Source organism: Papaver somniferum, chromosome 9 (assembly GCF_003573695.1).
Source record: "Papaver somniferum cultivar HN1 chromosome 9, ASM357369v1, whole genome shotgun sequence".
In the NCBI taxonomy this organism is placed as follows: Eukaryota; Viridiplantae; Streptophyta; class Magnoliopsida; order Ranunculales; family Papaveraceae; genus Papaver; species Papaver somniferum.
Window position 1 is genome coordinate 103,742,656 of NC_039366.1, and position 21,850 is coordinate 103,764,505.

A 21,850-nucleotide genomic window follows, 5' to 3' on the forward strand; every position below is an offset into this window, starting at 1 on the left:
GATTCAATTCCAAAATCGACTTCAAGAGGTTTGACTCGAGCAGTTTTTCATTCACCACTGCAGTTTCCAAAAGATCACGAGCGACTTCAAAATCTCCCATTAGCATAAGCATAAGCTCAAAAGAAATATGATTCTTTTTATGTTCGTTTGAGAAGTAGCATTTGAACTCAACTGGAAAGGTCTCAAGTTTTCGAAGTTGAGATTCAATGTCAATAGTATTTTCACCCATCTTTTACCGTGGACAGAAGAAAGATCGGTCCTATAGAGGATTTATATAATAACCCAAACTTGGTTATCAAGATTGTAATACCTAACTACGGTAGTTTTTATTTGTGAAAATATAAAATTTCGGAAACATCATAAAAAAAAATTCCCGAACCAGTATAACCCAGAAGTTTTGAAAATATTTTCCCAACTTTTCTCATGGACTTTCCAAGGATCGAAAGTATTTTTCTAAAAATAGAATTCCAAGTATACAAAAATACTTTAGATATTCAAGAGTATAATATTATACAATCTTCATGTTCTTGTGCTCTTTTTAAAGAACTTCCCTTTTTATTTGAATTGAGCACATTTAAGGAAATTCCACACACCAACATCAGTTTTTGGAGTGAGCTAGTGATAGCTCAGATTTTATGGAACATGATCCGTCATGATATTTTTGAATATCTATCCTTTTGGGATTCTTCCAAGAATAAACTTCTTTCACTGTGTCACAACTGGAGTGATCTGATTTAACAGAAGGATCAAATCGATGATCAACCTTATAGGCGTGACTTGAAGTTTTTTGAGTTGCGAAACCAGAACTCTTATATCGACCCAAGAATTCCTTGGAATATGACATCATCATTTGATGAGATTGTTTCCTGGATTCTATTTTAGACACTTGATCAACAACAAATCAACATGATCTGAAATCATTTGTTTTTGTATTCAAGAGTTGATATTTTTCTTTGTTTAAGAGATAATCATCATTGGATGATGTTGCCGGATACTAGTCAGAGGATTATCCCTTAAAGCACATCTATCTTGATTCTTGTAGGTGGTTAGGCTATTAGAATCATGATGTAGTATATTAGTTAAGAGATTCTGGAGATTAGAATCGCATATCCTTGTTTTAACTAATATACTCCTTTTGGATTGAACAACATCAAGTTCTTTAGATTCAACATTTTCATGAATCAATGATTCTCTGACGAGCTTCTCGGCAGATGGATAATATACATTATTCCTTTAGATTATATTTTTCAGCAAGCTTTATGAAAAATTTAACTTCATTACAGTCTTCTGAATCAAACTCAAATATCAATTCATTTGAGAAGCGATTGAAGATGGTGAGATAAAACTCAAGTATTGCAAGATAGAAGATCAATTTGCGAATATATTCACCAAGGCACTTCCCAAAGGAAAGTTTCAAAATTTTCGTGAGCTAGTAGGAGTAGTAGAACATCATATTAGGAGAAGATTGTTAGTTAATGTGAAGTTCACTGGTGTAATAAAAGTGTAAGTTAGTTAATATATTGATAGATTAGTAATGAGTGGTGGAGAGTGTTCCACATATTATCTTATTTGTAAGGTATTATATTGACCAAGTGTAAAGAGAGAAAATTAAGAAAGAAAATAGGAGTTTGTAAAGTTAATGAAAAAAAGAGTGAGAAGAAACCATAGAGTTTATCAGTTTGATTATCACCAAATCCTTCTCAGATCTTCAAATTAATTCAATCAAACAACCAACAAAGAGTCTTCACTTTTTTTTTAGCCTTCATGGATTTGGCGAAATTTATGCCAAAAATGCAAACTGGTTTACAATGACATGAGTATAACTCTATAATGAGGTGAGTCCAGTATTCACTTTCATAATCGAAATAATCTTCCTTCGAATTCTGCAGGGTAACTTGCATATTGATGTTTCTCAATCTGTAGACCATGACTGCCCAAATGCGTAGGATTTCCATACTAAGGTTTGTGTGCATGTTACGATAAAGTTAAATTCCAGCTGGATTCCTTTACTTATCTTAAAAAAAGAAGTCAAGAGATGAGGTGATCAACCAAATGTTGGCATGCGGTATTATTTTTCAAGAAGAATGGTCTAGCAGTTATCTCCGTGCGAGAGCTGTTTGATTTTATAGTAGAATTTGTGGATTGTAATATAGAATTGTTGGAAGTTCAGCGGAACTTTTTTCTGCAGCCTTGAGGAGATGTGTGTAATGTACTCAGAGGATGATTAGAAGATCTGGTTTTTGTGCAGGTAAATTACTAAGATTAAAATCCTTTTGGGAGTTTCTGTTTCTTACTAATCTACACTGGATCTAGTTTGTTTTGTGAAATATGTTTACATGGTTTTATAGACACTTTTAAGTGCACATGTTAATTGATTTTGCAGTTATACACAGAAATGATGCTTGGTCATGTGAAGAATGTTGAGGAGGGTAAGATCACAAGTGAAACATGACACAAGACTCTCATTCTCAAAGAAGGAAGGAGGACATTTGTGAAGTGACACAGGGAATAGTTGTGTTTTCTGCCATGTAGTTTCAGTTCCTGGTTTCTTTTGTATTATAATTAAAAAAAAAAAAGCAGAAGAAAGAAACAAAAATTTATAATTCAGGGAAAATGCAAAACAAGAAAAATACTTCATTAAGACATATAATAATTAAGAAAATACTTCATAATTAAGACACACAATAATAAAACTAAGACACACAATACAGATATGCAACGCTATATTAAGTATTAATAGCTTTTTAGGGTAAAGAAATTAAATCTTAACTAAAAAATAACTAATTAACTATCTTCATTATCATCTTCCTCTGTTTTTCAAATACATCATAATCTTCTTAGTATGTTTTTAACCATCATCCTTTTCAACAGGAGCAGGAGTGAACATATCATCTTCCTGTTATTGTTTTAATAGTGACTGAGCTGGACCTCCTCGCTCAAGACTCTTCGCCACAAATGTTATAATAAAAGTAAAAGTCTTGGCCATGACGTAGTAATCCATGTAGGGCTTGTTTTTTAGGTCAACGAGGCTTATGACAATAGTCACACTGAAAAGAGAGACACTAACCAGGTGAAATAGAAATGATCCTAGTAAAAATTCAATTTTATTAATAAAACCAATATGTTTGAGAAACTGAGTAAAAGTGGTATGCTATTTGTTGGAAAACTAAAAACTAGATAATAAACTACAACAAACATCATCATCACAAGAAGACTCGACACCTCCCTTATCCTTCTACTATTGGGAATATATGTTTTAAAACTTAAATTAAATTCCCAATGAAAATGTTTTATTAGCAATTAAGGTTTTCATAAAAGAATTCTTTTTATATAATTAATTTTGACCATTTCATATTTTTGTTTTTATTAATGGTGTTTTAATACACAATAGTAATTACTCATTGAATGATTTTAATAGTACTTTAGTACAAAATCAGATTTTGATTGATAAATTTTTTTTTTTAGGAGTGAGTTTTCTATGCTGTCTCTTGAGTTTAAATCAAAATGAAGATTTTGTGAGGAAGAAAAATAAGTGTGTGAACATCTCTTATTTCTCTGAATGAGTTTCTGAACAAGAATGAAGTGTAGAAGTTTCACATCCTCTCATCGTGCAAGAGTGATTTGTTTTATCCCAGGGACGACGCGATAATAAACTGCTTGCACAATCTTGGGCATACCCGCGAAACGTCTTAAAGAGAGCGACCTAGTCCACAACTCAGCCATAACATTTGTTTCGTATTTGATTTTATTTTTTGTGCAGGCATAATTCAGCAATTGTTCCAACATATATTGCATGCGCAGATCTAGTTCCCCATCTACCTTTATATACATAATTAATCTTCTGAACTTTATGTAATTATATGTAATATACGATGCCATAAGCACAGAAAGAACACCAAATCAAGAAGTTGAACCAATCTTGATGTCTCTGTGAATGTTATCGATGTAAAGTAAAGGGTTAAGCAGAAAGGCTCCAGAAGTACAAAATATAAAGAGAACGATACGCGAAGAGCGATTTAGATAGAAGTTTCCGATCCCCACCATTTTGTAGAGTGATTTGTTTATGACAGAGGAAGACAATGAATGAGATAGGCAGCAAATATCGGAGGTGGAGAAGATGTGTAGAAGATATTGGAGGTGGAGGAGATTTAAGAAATTACATTAAAAACTATGTTTTGATTCTAATACTTCATTCTCTTGTTTTGGTAATAAAAAAGAAGATCATTGTCAACAATCAAACTAATGCACCACATATGTTTGGTAATATGCTTAGTAGAAAGTTATAAATATGTTTATGATATTATAGCTATATAACTTTGAATCTTTGTTTGACACTTAAGAGAAACTTGGAGTATTATATTTTAATTGATTTTTAAGTAATTATGTAAGTGCTTACCTTACTTATGTTTGGTTTCAAATGCTCACATGTAAATGATTGTGACAGGTGAAAATTCAATTATTTGAACAAGTTTTTATTTTCCAATGAAATAAAAATTGATGAAGATTAATCAATGTGTGGAGCAATGGGGTTGTTGATTTCTTTGTTGGTGTGCAAAAAATGGACAATGGTTTATGACTACTTAAGCTTTAAAAGCAATTGAGGTATGTTTGATGAACTATTTTTAGTTATTGCAGTGATCAAATTGCATTCAATCTTAGAATAAATTTTAGGGAAACAAGATATTGAGAATTATTGTGTACGACAATAAACATGTGACTCATATGAGTTTGGAACTTATGAGATATAATTTAATAAGAACACAAAATCGAAAGAATTAGAAACCTAGTCAAAACAAATGTTAATATCAACTCTCACCAAGAAATGAACATAATGTTGATTATGATGAAGTTATTTGCTATGCTTGCATGGAATTGCAAGTATATCAAATGCTATTAACAATGCTTTTAAAGATAAGTTAATGTGAATTGTGTATACGGTGAGAGGTTGATATATATTGGTATTTTACACCATGTTTGTTGTGATATGTTATGGTTCAAAAGTTGAACCGAATCGTTTTGAACGAAAGTGGTGTTGAGGTATACTCACATCACTATGATTTTAGGTATTCGTATAGTTTCAAAGTTTAATTTGGTAGAAAAATCTTGTTAAAGATGTTCATACTTCCGAAATGAGAAAGAATCTAGTTTCCGCATATCTTGTTGTTAACAAGAGTGAGATTAAAAATGTGTTGAATTTGATCATTGCACTACTACAAATGATATGTTATGGATAAAATATTTGAATATAACATTGTAACTTTATCATAACATGAAATGAACTTTGAATGTTTGGGACATGAGACCTTATTATGATTCTATAAAATTGATAAATTAGTGATGAGTATGGGCATGTTATGTTTTCCTATAAACTTGGTTAACCTTTTGAATAACATGTATGTAATATTACGCAACTTGCAACGATATTTAATGAAATAAAATGTTTGAGAATTTTATAAATAGTTGCTTGATGCTTCTAGTAGCTTGTATTAAATATGATTGTGAATTAGACGATATTGACTTTACGAAAATTGTTTGAATTTTTATCCTATGTATTGTGTAAAATGCTTTAGATTTAGATAAATAGTTCATTAGTATTTTAATAATTTTTGAACTTTGGATATTTTTATGAAATTATTGGTTGAGTCAAAAAATAGTGGGGGATCCATATCATATGTTTTACCAACTTTAGTTTAAATTAGAGGAGCTAGAAAAATGAAAGTGACAAGTAATTCACTAAGAATGAACCTATACAAGCATATGTAGTAAGTCTAGAAAGAATTTTAGTCCTAATTATTATTTGTTTGAGATACTTAGCTCGTGTAAATCTACGGTGAAAGGTTTCAAGAACCAAATGTCTTTGTTCATTAAATATTGAATAATTATGTTTTTGATACTTGCTTTCATGTCACTAGATATACATTCTTGTTTGTTGTTTCTACGATGTATGATTTGTTATAGTAATAAGTAGAAATATATACTTGATTGTGTAAGTTATAAATAAGAATCTTTGTAGACTATGCATGGAAAATTGTGTAGTTTCTATAAGAGTAGAATGCATATAAGCTAGATAAGTCATCGTTTATATTCTGAAAACAACTTTGAAGCAATTGAATGAAAAAAATTTGTTTACTTGATTAGTCTGAATGATTTCAGAATTGATGAAAGTGAAATGCATAACAGTCTTTGTTTTGTATGCATAAGTGATTTTTTAAATTTATATTCTAACTTATATGATGTTAATGAAACTGAGAAATGTTTAGTTTACTATTTAATATGAAAGACTTAAGTGAAGATGGTGTATATTTTTGAAATGAATTTGTTATTTCTTTGGATCTATTCATTCACTATAACGAAAAGAGTTTTTTAAAAGAAATAGAAACATATATGGTCTGATTGTAAGATCGTTTTCACTCTTTTGAGTTAATGGTAATGCTTTTGAGATTGTGTTTCCTTGCACCAAACATGAGTATGGTAGCTTAGTATGTTTCTTTGCTACGTGATTGACTATATGTATATTTTCAGTAATGGGGGTTTAATATATTGCTTCCGTAATGGGGGTCTTATATGCATATATACCAATTCTAGTATGGAAAATTGGTAAAATATTGAGAAGGTTATGAGGTGTTTGAAACACATCTTATACCTAAAATACACTATTTAAATGCTTACCGCAATCCTTTAAAAATATTGCGAAGCTGATTGGACATCCTTTCAGATTAATCCTCTAAGGGATGGAGCGATTCGATGCTCTACTACATAGAGTAATGGACATAATAATACAATGCGATAGTACCGCGGCTATTGCAAGAGTGAGAATTTTTAACTACAACTACAAAACTACTACTGATTCGGATACAAGACAGTGATATCAGTTTTACTGGGAAAACTGTTATAAGTCTGAACCCGTATTACATGTATTCGTACAAATAGATATATGCGTATCGACTTACAGATTAGTGGTAAACATATTCTTATGTATATCATATGAAAATATGTGTGACTCGTGAACCGGATCGGTGTGCATACTCGTATGTAAACCATTCTTGAACTATGGTTACGGAACCGGGGGTGAGTATCCAAACCGGTACGCAAACTTAAACAGTTCTATGTTCTTGAACTCGGTAGCGTTTCCAAACCGGTACGCAAACCGATATAGTTCTGTGAACTTCAGAACTGGCGGCAGTCTTTGAGTTTTCAAACCGGTATGCAAACCTTAAAAGTTTTGTGAACTCCGGAACTTAGGTTTGGTGGAAAGTTTGCAAACTGGTACGCAAACCTAAAAAGTTTTGTGAACTCCGGAACTCGGTTTTGGTTTAAAGTTTCCAAACCGGTTTGTGAACTGTGACTGAACCGACTCACAAACTACTGTGTATTTGTACTCGTACATCTACTAATCATGTCGATTATACTTTCAAATGTGTTTAAATTATTTATTCGAGATAATTAACATTTGATTAATTCTCTATAAACACTAGACTTAAATGATCACATGTTTATGACTCGGAGTTAATGTCTTAAGTGTTCATGAAAATGAAGATTAAGCTTTTAAGCTCAAACCGGCTAGTTTCGGCTAACCATGTTGAACATAGTCTTTGTACACGGTTCGGTTACGGTTTTCCCTACCCAGAATGTATATCTTGTTTATGTGAATTAATTCAAAGATTCATCTAACGGTGGATATTGTTTGCTTGGTTCCAAAGCTATCTTAGCTTTAACCTAAAGGAACTTATACTTTGAATGTCTATAAAAGTAAATGGGATCTTTGCGTCCTAACACTACTTTTTTAGTGTAACCTAGTTGTATCTAGAGTCTTCCTCTCCAGAAACCCTTTTAGGATTTTGCGATTATAAAGACTTCATTGGGATTTGTGAAGCCAGCTCCAGTTATCTTTCCTTGATAACTCGAGTATCCTGATCTTGATTGATTTTAGATTTTTCTCCAACGATCAAGATAGATAGTGATCATCAAAGTTCTCTTCGTCCCAGAATTTGTTGATTCCACAAGTTTTATACTTGTGAGATGAATAATAATATACGGTGCACTTCGGGTTGCATAAGTCCGGATTCTGAGGATAGCTAGACTTCTATCAAATTGCTATCGATTTCCATCACCTTGATCATACATTTGATATTGATCATGCATTTCGATTGTAATCAGGAAATCAATTATATATGCTTAATCTGTGGGAGGCAGATTTGGTTTAAAGTCTTCAATTAAGTTGAAGCAACTCTTAGTTGATGTGGTCATCTAAGGGAATCAATTGCACGGAGTCATGCTGGGATTCAAGAGGCGTAAAGAGCACGACTATACCTTAATCGGTGGGATACCTTTTAGGGCTCAACTACATTCCAGTCCGCAGTTAATTGGTAGTAGGCTAGTGTTTGTAGCGGCTTAATACAGTTTGGTGTTCAATCTGGACTAGGTCCCGGGATTTTTCTGCATTTGCGGTTTCCTCGTTAACAAAACTTCTGGTGTCTGTATTATTTCTTTTTTCGCATTATATTGTTTATATTTATAATTGAAATATCACAGGTTGTGCGTTGATCAATCATAATAGAGACATTTGACCTAGTTTGTTGGATATGACTTGATTGATTCTTGGACATTAGACTTTGGTACCGTCCAAGTTATCTCTTTGTGATTAGGTACACGGATTCGTTTCTGTAAACGTTCTAATCGCAAGAAATAGAGATATAACTCTGGGATACTATTCTTTGATTGAGTTTAACTCTCGGAGATGTATTGAGTTTGTCCATACAGATTGCTTAAGAAAAAAGTGGTGGTGTATTTTTGGTACCCCGCGTTTTCATTATATTCCCTCAAAACTTGGGAATTATTTTTAGCTGTTGTTGTTGAAAGAATATGAAAAGTTATTGTTGGTGAATGTATGATAGAATTTGGTTGGATTGAATGAAAGATTAATGTTGGCAATTATTTTTGAATTCCGACGTATTTCCGGCTGAAAATGGACTGACTGTGGTCAATATTCACCAACTCAAAAGGTCAATATTTGACTGACGGTAATTCTTTTTTGATGTTACAAATTTTTTTGTAAATGCTTTAAGTTGTTTCAATATACCACGTAGTAAAGGCTGAACAGTGTTACGACAACCCAGTTACAAAATATTTGCAACTGCTAGTTCCTGTTACAAAAATACACGTGGTAACAGCTTTCCGTTGTTACAACTACACTTACAACCCAAAATTCGTACCGGCTCAACCGCCGTTACAAAAAAAAAATAATATAACGCGTCGATTTGAAACTGAAAATTCCTCCATTTTTTAACAAGTAGGTTCTGTTGCGAACTGAGAAAAATGGTAATGGTTACTTGCGTAATGCAAAGTGCTTTCTCCAAGTGTTATTACTAAAGAGTTGTAAGACAAGGAATGAAAGTTGCTCACTTCATCATACTGTCACTAGTGGAAATGGGGCTTTTACTACCCATCACGACCCTCACTAGCAATCAATTGACCTCAGACTGATCAAGACGGCCGCAGATTTAAGGAAAAAAATAGAACACATGATCGAGCGCCTAAATCCATAGAGGAATAATTACAATTTGGCCCTAAAATCTACTACCCATCCGGTAATACTTTTGTGCCAGAAAGGGGTCCCAGACAGGGAGACTTCTTATCCCCATACTTATTTATATCGGTATTGAAATTTTCTCTAAGAGTTTATTGTCTACTGAACGCAAGGGAAAACTACATGGATCAAGGTAACGAAAGATTGTCCTCCAATCAATCATCTGTTTTTTTGCAGATGATTGTTTGATCTTTTTGAAGGCTCAAACTAGTGAAGCTAATCATTTGGATGATATTATTAGAAACTTAAGCAAGCTATCGGGTTAGTCTATTAATTTCGATAAGTCAGGTATTGCTTTTAGTCCAAAAGCAGACAATATGATTAAGAATGACATTTCTAATATTCTAGGGATTAAGAAAATGGACTTCAGGATATCTATCTTGGAGTCCCTTTTACTTCTCCAAAGGAATAAGATTGAATCACTTGAGCCCTTATTAGGTAAATTCAAAGATATGTTAGGTATATGGAAAACCAAACATGTCAACCCGGATGGTAAGACTATCCTATTCTCAGGTTGTGTTCGGTTCTATAGCTTCACATCATATGTCAGTATTTCTTATGTCCAGACAAATGACTAATAAGATGGATTTAATCCAAATGAGATTTTGGTGTAATGAAGATATGAAATCAAAAGATTTTTGCATGAAAAAATAGTCACACATATTTTTGCCCCAAAAACATGTGAGTTTAAACATTAAGAAGTCTGAATTTTTCAATTTGGATCTTCTTTCTCGTCTTGCTTGAAGGATGATAGACCATCTCAAGGATCCATTAGCTATTATCATGAGACACAAATACTTTGTTGATCTAGACCCCTTTCTCGTTTTCTACCTAAACAGGGGTCCTGGATACGGAAGGGTATACGAGAGAGAATTGATATTATTATTAGTCGTTACTGTTGGGAAATAGGGGATGTGTCCAAAGTATTTATATGGAAACATATTTGGATACCAAAAATGAATACACCTCATAATGCTAGAATGTTCTCTAAAGACATGCAGACTGTGGATCAATTGATAGAGAAGGAGAATAAAGTCTGGAAAATAAATACTCTAAATCCTTATTTGGCGATGTGACTGTTAATTAACCATATTATTCACATTTGAATTCCAATTCATGGAGAGGATAGGATATGTTGGAACAAGATTCACAATGATCTATTTACGGTGCAATCAGCTTATAATGTGATTGTGAATGATATATACGATCTTAGTGTTGTGCCTAATCGTACAATTCCATGGAATAGTTTTTGGAAGATTGAAATTCCTCTTAAATTATTCTTATGGAAACGCATTCATGGATGTTTGGCTGTTATAGAAATACATGCTATATTTGTACGGAATGTTGAACAGGTTTGTCCTTTATGTACTAGACAAACTAAATCTATACAACATGTTTTATTTGAATGTAGTTTTGCTAAAAACATATGGTGGTTGATTGATCCTAACAATGTAAACAAAATTCAAAATCTAGGTTTTAACGGCTGGTTCAATGATTGGTTAACTAACCCAGCTGCAATTGTTACACAAAGGCAAAAGTTTATTCGATGTGTAAGTATTTTCTTTGAAAATGAATATTTGAGCTCATCTTTGAAGGAAACAACACCAATATCCTTACTCTTGTAAGTAAGATAATCAAATAACAGTCAAAGACTGTCATATTATGTGGAAAAATAACAGTCAAAAACTGTTATATTATGTGGAAAAAAATATGGGATGGAGCAAATATGTTGCCCCTTTTGAGATTTATAGGTGTATGCAAAGGGACGGGATGCATCACAGACACAATAAGAGCAAGCTGAGGTAATAGGCGCGCTGCAAGCAATTTTGTGAGCTAAGAAAGGAGTACCACTCATCTGCATCCAGAGGGGGACAGTAGGCTGTGGTAGCTACGATAAATGGAAAGGTTTCAGCTGTGAAATGGAAAACCAATGTCAATATTTTAAATTGCATCAATCTATTTAGAAATTTTGAGAGTTGTAAATGCTCTTTTGTACCAAGGGAAGCAAACAATGTAGCTGACCTTCTAGCTAAAAAAACCTATAATTGTGTATCTTGTTTATTTAGATTCGATAACTTTACTTATTGATTACAAGCCTCAATTGAGGAAGACTATGTAAGTTAAATCCATTTCGAATAAATCTCCATTTCTATTAAAAAAAACAAGAAAATGACATCTTTCCCGACTTAACAAGATCTTTACTAAGGTATTAGCATTTTCTTCATTCCACTTATTTTTGATAACATTATCAAAATCTGGATGGTCGATCCAAAGTGATTAGAACTTATTCAAAAGCTTTATTTCAGAAGATTAAGTCTTATAACTGTTTACTAGACAGAGGGGATGGTTGTTGCTAACTCTTGGAAGATGCAAAACTCCATTATTGGTAAATCTGATAGCTCATTATGGAGCGAACATGGATCTATCAAACCTTTGGAGGATAGGTTTTGTAAATGATATGATAACTAGCATACCACCAACTTTTTCGTTCGGGAACCAATATAGACAATCCTTGTACAATCTATACGTTCTGTTATGAATTGAGATTAGTATACACACAAATTGTTCACGAACGGAATTCCAACAAGAAGGAGTCTTGTAATCTATATTTCAAGATATGAATTCAACAAGAAGAGTCTTGTAGTTCTTACAGTTGAGTTAATATTATTTAGGTTTAGATAAGCACAAGATGTGATATTATTATAATGATAAAACAATATAATACGGAAAAAAATAACACAGACACCAGAGATTTTTGTTAACGAGGAAAACTACAATCTTCTACAATTTTTGTTAATACAAATGAAGCAGGTATTACCTACTACCCATTCGGACTAGATGTAATACCTGCTTCAGTTGTATCCGCGCACCTGTAGATCTCTTAGCAGAACACCAATTCTCTTTAGGAATTCTTCTCTTACATCTTCTAGCAAAACATCAATTCTCTTTAGAAGATACTCTTGAAAATCTTCTGGCAGAACACCAATTCTCTTCAGAAGATACTCCTCAACAATTAGGTAACAGAACCGCAACCCTAATTGACTCTTCCTTACCGGATCACCTAGAAAATACTAGGGTTATCTTGCTCTATCAAATCTAGGGTTCATGAGAAACACTTAGGAACAGGTTCGTAACTATCAAAGAAGATAACTTCCATGTGCTTTACGATCCGCAAGTAAAGTCTTTTGAAAGCTCACTCTTATTCGTGAAAAACAAAGATATGGAAAACAACCTTATGCAACCAAACACAATTTTCCAAGTGATAGGTTGTGTGGTTACATGAAACCCTTATTTATAGTGAATGATCAAGGCTAGGTTGCTTGGAAACAAATCTACCTTGTCTAGGTCAGGAAACACCCAAATACTTAACCAAAATAGGCTTTTAGTCACATGTTCATGGTTTAGGTTCGCGAACTGTTGCCAAAAGTTCGTGTACAATTTCTTATTCACGAAATCAACCTTAGCCAAGTGCTTCTTTAATAAATCACTCATAACTTATTCGTTATACCTCGGAATTGAGTGATTTTTGGCCCGTTGCATTCGTATTCTCATTCACTATAACACGCAGACCTTTATAGTGATAAAGGTCATTCTCACGAAAGTCATGGGCTCAAATATCCTCAAGTGTATATACAAATATATACTTAACGTCATAGGAATTGTTCCATAGAGTGAGCACTTGTTTCGATATATAGAGAGGTATAATAAACAAGAGAATCAAGTATTTGTTACTAACCTTCAATCAAGTTTTCCATAGATGTCTTCACGTAGTCTTCAATCTCCATTTTTCAAGGATAGCTTTGATTCAATACTCTACTTCCTAAACCTAATCTAGTATATATGAATCTAACTTTAGTAAACTAAATCAAGAATGCGATTCTGTCATCCAAATTTGACAACTAACTTGACATACCAATGCTAGTGGGTTCAACCGAGCATTGCTCTAATAGGTTTTTCAACGCTGATGATGTTGGTCCTAGTGAAGACGATTTCAACAAAACACATATCCACTAAATTCCTATCATGTATGAAATATATAAACTCATTGTTATTAAAATGTATCACTCGTTACCTCTTTGTTTCTCATTAATAGAATTTATATAGCCATCGATAGAGGTAGGGTTCGCTAGGGTATGCTATAGCTCACCCCAGAACTCATGAAAATGTGATTTGACCATTAAAAACGACTATAAATTATTTTTACCGCTCGGTAGGATGCACATGATGTAACTAAGTTAGCTTTTGAGCTCACAAATTTAGCCGTACAAAAATTAAAAAACTTCTAAATTGTCCTTCTTAAAACTTCATGATTATTAAATTAATGCTAGATATATCAGTCAATTCAGAGAATAATCTTAATATTGGCCAAATAATTCTATTATATATGAAGATGAACATACAAAAATACCGCATTTTGAAGTGTGATTATGTCATTTGACTCGAAAAACTATCTCAAAATCCCAAGAAATTTTATCAAACAACCACCATCTAAAATAAATATTTAGCTATATTTTTGACTTAAAGTACCTTTACAGTTTTACTCGTTTATATTTATTGCTATTGGGATTGGTAAAATTGAGTATCCACATAAACAAATTTTTAACCCACCCCCACATAGATTTCTAACTCCGGCGCTGTTATAGCGTTCACATCAGCTACAACGCACCAAGGATTTTTTAATAGCAGCAGCATGGTGGGATAACTTGCCTATTGCGATTGTGGTGCTCCGGTGGCTCATAAACACATAACACAATCAGGCGAGTTGGGTGAATAATACGGGCCATATGGCACAGTGAAGGAGGTTCTGGAGCCTTATTCTTTTTTGGTAATAGGACTACTTTGACCTTCATCACCACATACAGTGTGATTCAAAAATATCCCAAAATTTGAAGAAGAAACTGATGATGTAAATTATCTCCAAACCAACCCTAATGGAAGCTTTAGCAGAGGGATTGTGGGAACTTGCTGATTTTCATGAACAAAATGGAGAAATTGGTAAAGCTGTAAAGTGTTTAGAAACTATTTGTCAAAGCCAAGTTTCTTTCTTACCAATTGTTGAAATCAAATCTCGTCTTCGAATCGCTACTCTTCTCTTGAAATACACTCATAATGTCAATCACGCCAAATCTCATCTTGAAAGATCGGTATTTTCACTCACTAACTCTCTCCTTCTAGGGTTTTAATCACTTGAAAAAATTACATCTTTATATCCTTCTTTTTCTAGGTTTTTAATGAAAAATTTACTTTTTTTTTTATGACAGCAATTACTGTTGAAGTCAATCCCATCATGTTTCGAACTCAAATGCCGAGCTTACAGCTTATTATCTCAGTGTTATCATCTTATAGGAGCAATTCCTCCTCAGAAACAGATTATCAACAAGGGTTTAGAACTTGCTTGTGCTTCTGGAGATGGGTAAATGATATTTGAATTTGAATGTGATTAAATTATTTGAATGGTAATTTTGAATCTTTTGGAAGCTCATGGGTGTTCTTTTTTTGTTTTTCTCTATTGAAGGTTTGCAGTGAAGTTATGGTGTTGCAACTTTACTTCACAGCTTGCAAATGCTTTGGCAATTGAAGGAGATTATTGGGGTTCAATTGCAGCTTTAGAACGTGGGTTTTCTTGTGCTGCTGAAATGTACTACCCAGAGCTTCAGGTTTGTTTATCAAACCCCTTTAGAAGGCTTTTTATAATTCATGCACAGGCTATAATGTCCTTACTGTTGTGTCATAAACGGCTAGTTATCCTAATATACGACATAATAACGGTCATTAATTAGTATAAGGTGTGTGTATCGGTGTCAAAATTGAGAGTTGAGACTTGAGTTTCTGTTTGGCATTTGTATATTGGCTAACGATATGTGAAATTATTTTGATGCACTTCAGGACCTTTTCTATTGTAATTTTAGATGTTAACTACTGCTTGACTTTTTGGATCAGATGTTTTTTGCAACTTCAATATTTCATGTGCATCTGATGCAATGGGAAGATGTAAATTCAGTTGGGAATGCTGCAGTAAAATGCAATGAGATTTGGGAATTTCTTCAACCAGATAAGGTAAGTCTAAGTTTATTTCTTGGTGTGCCCTCTGGGGTACGTGCCACCTAAATTTTACTCGTTTAAAAATACTTTATGGATCTTTTCTGGGTTGTTATTTGATTCAGTACATAAATATAAGTATAATACAGGAAAGATGACATCTAAATTCCGTGCTCAAATGAGTAAAATGCATGAAATTCCAACAACTATCTATGTTGGAGAAATTAATATCTCTATAAATATTATGACTCTGAATAGCAACATAAATGAAATTTCAAACCATAAAAATGGCATAGTATTTTTCTGTTGTATTATGGTCATGAATTTTTCCACCCAAAGAAGTTTATTAATAGAAAGTAATACAAGCAAATAGTATTCTATCTCATCTAAGTAAATTCCGCTGCACCTTCCCTAGAATGTTCTGTAGTCTTGAATTCTCAAGAATGACTTCAAGTGGGTTAAGAAGATTGATTACCTCGCTAACTAATCTACCTAATCGAAGATCGTTGAGATCTGCTAAGCTTGGGAAATCACCCATGTTGGGTTAAGTTTTGCTTTGGATGTATCATGTATGATGTATCATAGAAGGGTGTTGAGGCTCGCGAGGCAATTGAGAGTCGAAAATGGAGCTTTATCTGGGTGACTGGGTCCTTTCTTCTCTGTCAAAAAACTGTGTGCCGGAACGATCAAACGACAATATTGTGAAATTTGAGATTGACAAGCTTTGAAACTCAAACATGTTGGTTAATTTTTTGCGTTATTGAGAAGAATGGTGTTGAAGCTCGTAGGAGGGTTAGTAGGAGCAAAAATTGCACTTTAACGAGTTCACTTTGTCTAAAAGTTATATTGATGTAATTATGGGGTGTCTGAACAGTTTCTGCCCGAAATTGCGGTTGTAGAGGAAGAATCCATGAGTTGATTAGAAATGTTAGAGTGGAACTAGTTGCTGCAAATTGATGTTGCAGAAACAAATTTAGAGGTTCATTAGTAATTATATATGGCATAGCTGGCCAAGGAAGTTACTCGGACAAGATTTATTAATATTCTGCAAGGGCTGAAAAGGAAGTTCAATGGAAAACATTGCACAAACTACTCGAGGATGTGGGAAATATCAAAGTATACCACCAAATAGTTAGAAAATTTTCTAAATTTGCTTGTATGATTAGAATCCAAATTAAATATTCCATCTCGTGAGAATGGGTGCCTAATTAGAGAAAGTAAAGTTTGTTAGTAACAAGTTGATGGGCGTTGCGGACTTTATGAACATCAATAGCATGCATACAAGACTGTAAGAAGAGTAACAGGATCTGTATTTCTATAAAAACAACACAATCTCTAACATAAATGTCTTACCTAAATATCTTACTTAAAGATTGTACTTGTGCCGGATTAAAAGAAGATTGAATCTGTGTAATCGTTGTCTGTTTCACGAAATTGCATGTTTCTTGTGTATTTAATATCATTTTTATGTTATTATATCAATATAGTTGGATGCAATGCTGAGTTTCACCCTTTGTTCCTATTACTTAACCAGAGACGTCAGTGCATGGGTTTGTTCTTTTACAATGAGTTGCTGAATACATTTTATCAACTCCGAATATGTGACTACAAGACTGCTGCGCTGCATGTTGACAAGTTGGATGAAGCCATGAGAAAAGAGATGCAACAAGTGCAGCAGATTAAGAACCTGACCGTAGAGCTGAATACCATAAATGACAGTCTATCTCAATCTGATCCCCATAACAGGGAAAGATTAGGTTTGTACGAAAAACAAACGCAACTACAAGAGCAGTTGCGTCAAGCTACTTTTTCCGCTGGCATGGAATCTATGGGATCATTGTACTTGGGCAATGCAAGACAGATGTGGGATAAGCTAGAGTTGGCGCCACCACCAATTGATGGAGAGTGGTTACCTAGAAGTGCTGTTTATGCGTTGGTAGATCTTATGGTTGTGATATCTGGGCGTCCTAAAGGGCTATTCAAGGAGTGTGGAAAAAGGATTCAATCAGGATCGCAATTGATTAAAGGTTTGTTCTTGCAAGTACTCTTCTCTCTTTGGCGTTTGATCATTGCTCATAAAAATTGTCAGGTGGGATTTTAAAAGTTTCTTTGAAGTAAAGTTAATTTAATTCGTTTACGACCGAGACTTTCATTTACAATAAAAGAATTTACCCTGTGTCAGGATAACAAAGTTTTACATGAAAATGTGCTGGATTTTCTTGGTGCTTTTTGTTTAGTTAACAATTGAGGAAAGAGTATCATTAGGTTATAGATTAAGGACAACCTAAGAATTAGGAAGAGCCTGTATGGTACGTATGATGCTTGTATGTGAATGATCCATCATATGTTTGAAGTTCTGAACACCATTGTATTTTCAATTTTGTTTAGTTGTAGGAGGTAAAAACCCATTGGAAAATGTAATACTTTAGATAGTAAATCACCCTGCTGAGTGAACGTAGGAATTTGTCGTGCTTTATCTGATTGACTAAAAAATGTTTACCTTTTCATACAAGGTTGTACTTGAGCTGAACTATTTTTTTCACATTGCAGAAGAGCTGTTGAAACTTGGAATTACTGATGGTGTGAGAGGTGAGCTTCCAGAGAAGTTGAATCTTTCTATTTTCCATCTATGTTTAAAAATAACAGAGTGCCTTCCTTCATTTCAGTATGTAGTTTACTTTTATGCATCATAGAATAGGCCTCACTGTTTAGTTTAATCACGTTGCATGATGTAATCTTCAATTGTGCAGAGGTGAACTTGCAACATACAGCTATTTGGATGGCTGGTGTCTATTTGATGCTTTTGATGCAATTCCTAGAAAACAAAGTTGCTGTAGACCTCACGCGGTCGGAGTTTGTTGAGGCACAAGAGGTAGTAATTTTTTATTTCTTTTTCCAAAAACAGATATTTTGTTACAGTATGTTTGTTTTTATTAATTGGAATGTGACTCACCTAATCTCAGCACATTAATTTGTAATTGTGAGGTAACGGGTTAGATGTGTATGATGAAATGCTCAATGCTTTATAGAATTGGAAGCCTTCACATATAAATGTTTCTGAAACTCCTGTGTTTAGTTTTTTCCCTTTCCCATGAATAAGCTCGTATGCAAAACCTCATCATTTTAGACTTGGTTTGACTGAAAAGCTAAAGAATCCATCTACATATGTAGGCGTTGCTGCAGATGAAGAACTGGTTCATACGCTTTCCAACAATCTTACAGGGATGCGAGAGCATTATCGAGATGCTTAGAGGACAGTATGCTCATTCACTTGGTTGTTTTAGTGAAGCAGCGTTTCATTTCCTTGAAGCAGCAAAGGTTCGTTATCTTTACCCGCTTGAATAATGCTTTACTTGTTAGTTGCTTATCACAAAGGGTTCCATTGATATACATGGTTAATCATTATGTATTTATCATCCTTGAAGAATTTATCATAGCGCTAAAGTATTATCTATTTCTGCAATTTGATCATGGATACAAGTGTTATTGACACTCACATGGTAAATAATAGATAGCTGGATTTATGTTTACAGTTGACAGAGAGCAAATCGATGCAAGCTATGTGCCATGTTTATGCCGCTGTTTCTCACATTTGCATTGGCGACGCAGAATCATCTTCCCAGGTGAATAAGCTTTGTTATGTTAAACTCTCAATTCTCAAAATCCTTATTTAACTCTAATGTATGTAGTGTCCTCCTATGTTCATCTCGATAGATATGTAGTTGATAACGAGAACATGTATTTTTCTTCGATGCAGGCACTAGATTTGATCGGACCTGTCCATGCAATCATGGATTCTTTTGTTGGAGTCCGTGAGAAAACCAGTGTCCTATTTGCTTATGGTCTTTTATTGATGAAGCGGCACAATCTACAAGAAGCTCGGTATGTAATACCCTGTGATGGGTGTCGTGGGTCGTGGGATCTTAATCCTAACTAATAAGTGATTTTCTTTTGGCAGGATTCGACTAGCAAGTGGTTTGAGGATCACACATCAGCTTTTAGGGAATATTCAACTCGTATCGCAGTATTTGACATTACTTGGGAGTTTAGCTCTCGCCCTACATGATACTACACAAGCAAGAGAGATTCTCAAGTCGTCTTTGACATTAGCGAAGACTCTTTATGATATTCCAACACAGATCTGGGTGGTTTCAGTTCTAACAGGTACATATAATATCCTTTCTCATGTTCACTAGATTCTCATTTTTGTAACATAGTCTTTCTGGGAAATCATGAGAGAGCAAGTATAAAAGGACACAAATACTTGTGATCTTACTTGTGGTGTATATCACTGATTTCTTGTAACGGACAGTGATTGTTTTTTATCAACCAACTGGTCCTCCCTTATTGCGAAGAAAAAAAACTGTGGTCCTCCCTGGTTAACCAGAGGTCCAGAACAACTTCTTAATGTTAGAGACAATTGTTTCAGCAGATTCTGTCTTGCTTTTCCACTGATTAAAATTGAGAGCATAGGCAAAAAAAATTGGTAGTTGACTTGGTGATACACTCTTGTTGCTGCAGCTTTGCATCAAGAATTGGGCGAAAAGGGAAACGAAATTGAGAACACTGAATATGCAAGAAAAAGAGGAAATGATCTACAGAAGAGACTTGCTGACGTTCGTTCTTCCATTCATCACATGGAGCTGGTAAGCTATTATGTAGAAATCAAATTTTTACGGAGCACCATATAGTTAATTCAGGCTTGAAGACCTTACTATACGGTGCACCATATAGTTAAATAATCAAGGATCCATTTGCATCGTATTTAAACTAATGGTAAAACATACATCTCATTTGGGCTACTCCAATGGGTGGCCCCAAGAAAGGATTGATATGTTGTGACCTGTAAGGATGTACTCCTCCACATGTCATCCTCATAACTAAACAAGTCCTAGTTTAAGTTTCACTTACCAAGTGTTTTGTGTGTTTGGTGTACTGTTTGAAACAGATTGAGAAAGTGAAAATTGAGGTTCACCAACTGCATGATACGGACATCAGACGTGCTAATGCGGGTCCATCTTTAGGAGTTAATCTTGACATTCCCGAATCAATTGGTCTACCTGTGGCAAACTCTACTCCAATATCAAGACTAGTAAATATCGATACAGGTCGGCTTGGTAAGAGGAAATCTTAATTTTAACTCTTTTACCTTTGTAATTATAGATCTAAATCTCATGAAACAGAAAATAGAATGACACCTGCATAATTCTTGCTGATTTTGTGCTTACCCTACAGCAAAATTATGTATAGGTTGTATTAAATTTATTTTTTGTATAGTGGTTTATTCATGTTAGTCAAAATGACACCTTCACTATTAGGTACTGTGCTGTTTTTTTTTTCCTAATGTCGGAAGCTCCTCGTTGCTCTTCCTTAGTCTTGTTTTGGTGTCAACATGTTTTTTTTTCTTTTTCTGGTGACGAACCCTGCATTCTTGGGAGTAAAAGTATCTGTGTTGGCATAAAAAAGTATAGATGTGGCTTGAGATGGGCTACCATTCTGCTGACGTACAATAGCTGAGTTTCTCATTTTGCAGTTGCATGGAAATAAATTAGAAACCGGATAGGGATTCTGGGACGGAATGCAGTAGATCTCATGATATTCGATTTGGTTAGGAATTGAATTACAACTTTGAACCCCCACATGCAAATGAACAGAGTTATATTGTGTGCCCACCTGTTTGTAGTACATTATCTTATCATTGAGGTGTTGCATAATTTGGCTGCTATAGGACACCATATTATAAGTATGAGTTTGTTGAGGCAGTAGGATTCCCCACCATAAGCAATCATTTTCAGTTGAACATTATCTAATTAACAAAAGTATCAATCATACATACTACTGTACGTCTAATCAAAGGAAAATGGCATCAGCTATAGTTTGTCGATATACTTAATATTAATGTATTATTTTAAATATATGATGGTTTCAATTTCCAACTTAACACCAATTACAGTAACATACATTAAAATAAATCTAAAATGAGTTGACTTAAAATTTGAAATCTTTGGCTATCAAATTATTTATTTTTACATACGCAGAGTTTTTTTTTCTTCTTTTTTTTTTTTTTTTTTTTTTGCCAATCAACGAATCAATGATTACATGATCGCTTACAAGAATAACAAAAACATCAAAATAAAAGACAAGATAATAAGAACCCTAACATAAGTGAAGATATCAATTACAAGTACATCGTGAAGAGAAAGAGTCATATATCCAATTTTTATA

The 21,850-nt window shown here is 33.9% G+C and overlaps 1 protein-coding gene across 1 annotated transcript; it reads left to right on the forward strand.

Annotated features, from left to right (window-relative positions):
• Positions 1-14,453: 14,453 nt before the first annotated feature.
• Positions 14,454-21,002, forward strand: LOC113313384 (sister chromatid cohesion protein SCC4-like). Its single transcript, XM_026562144.1, has 13 exons — positions 14,454-14,730; positions 14,848-14,999; positions 15,102-15,243; positions 15,527-15,643; positions 17,160-17,652; positions 18,176-18,214; positions 18,376-18,497; positions 18,797-18,943; positions 19,159-19,248; positions 19,383-19,507; positions 19,584-19,789; positions 20,147-20,271; positions 20,574-21,002. The coding sequence occupies exons 1-13, from the start codon at positions 14,518-14,520 to the stop codon at positions 20,757-20,759; spliced, it is 2,157 nt and encodes a 718-aa protein (XP_026417929.1). The 5' UTR covers positions 14,454-14,517; the 3' UTR covers positions 20,760-21,002.
• Positions 21,003-21,850: the final 848 nt, after the last annotated feature.

Excerpts from the sequence above, each read along its gene's own strand:
- LOC113313384 (XM_026562144.1), top strand. The coding sequence starts at position 14,518 with ATGGAAGCTTTAGCAGAGGGATTGTGGGAACTTGCTGATTTTCATGAA. Across the intron at positions 15,644-17,159 it reads AATTTCTTCAACCAGATAAG|AGACGTCAGTGCATGGGTTT; the intron begins GTAAGTCTAAGT and ends TTACTTAACCAG. Across the intron at positions 18,498-18,796 it reads AGTTTGTTGAGGCACAAGAG|GCGTTGCTGCAGATGAAGAA; the intron begins GTAGTAATTTTT and ends CTACATATGTAG.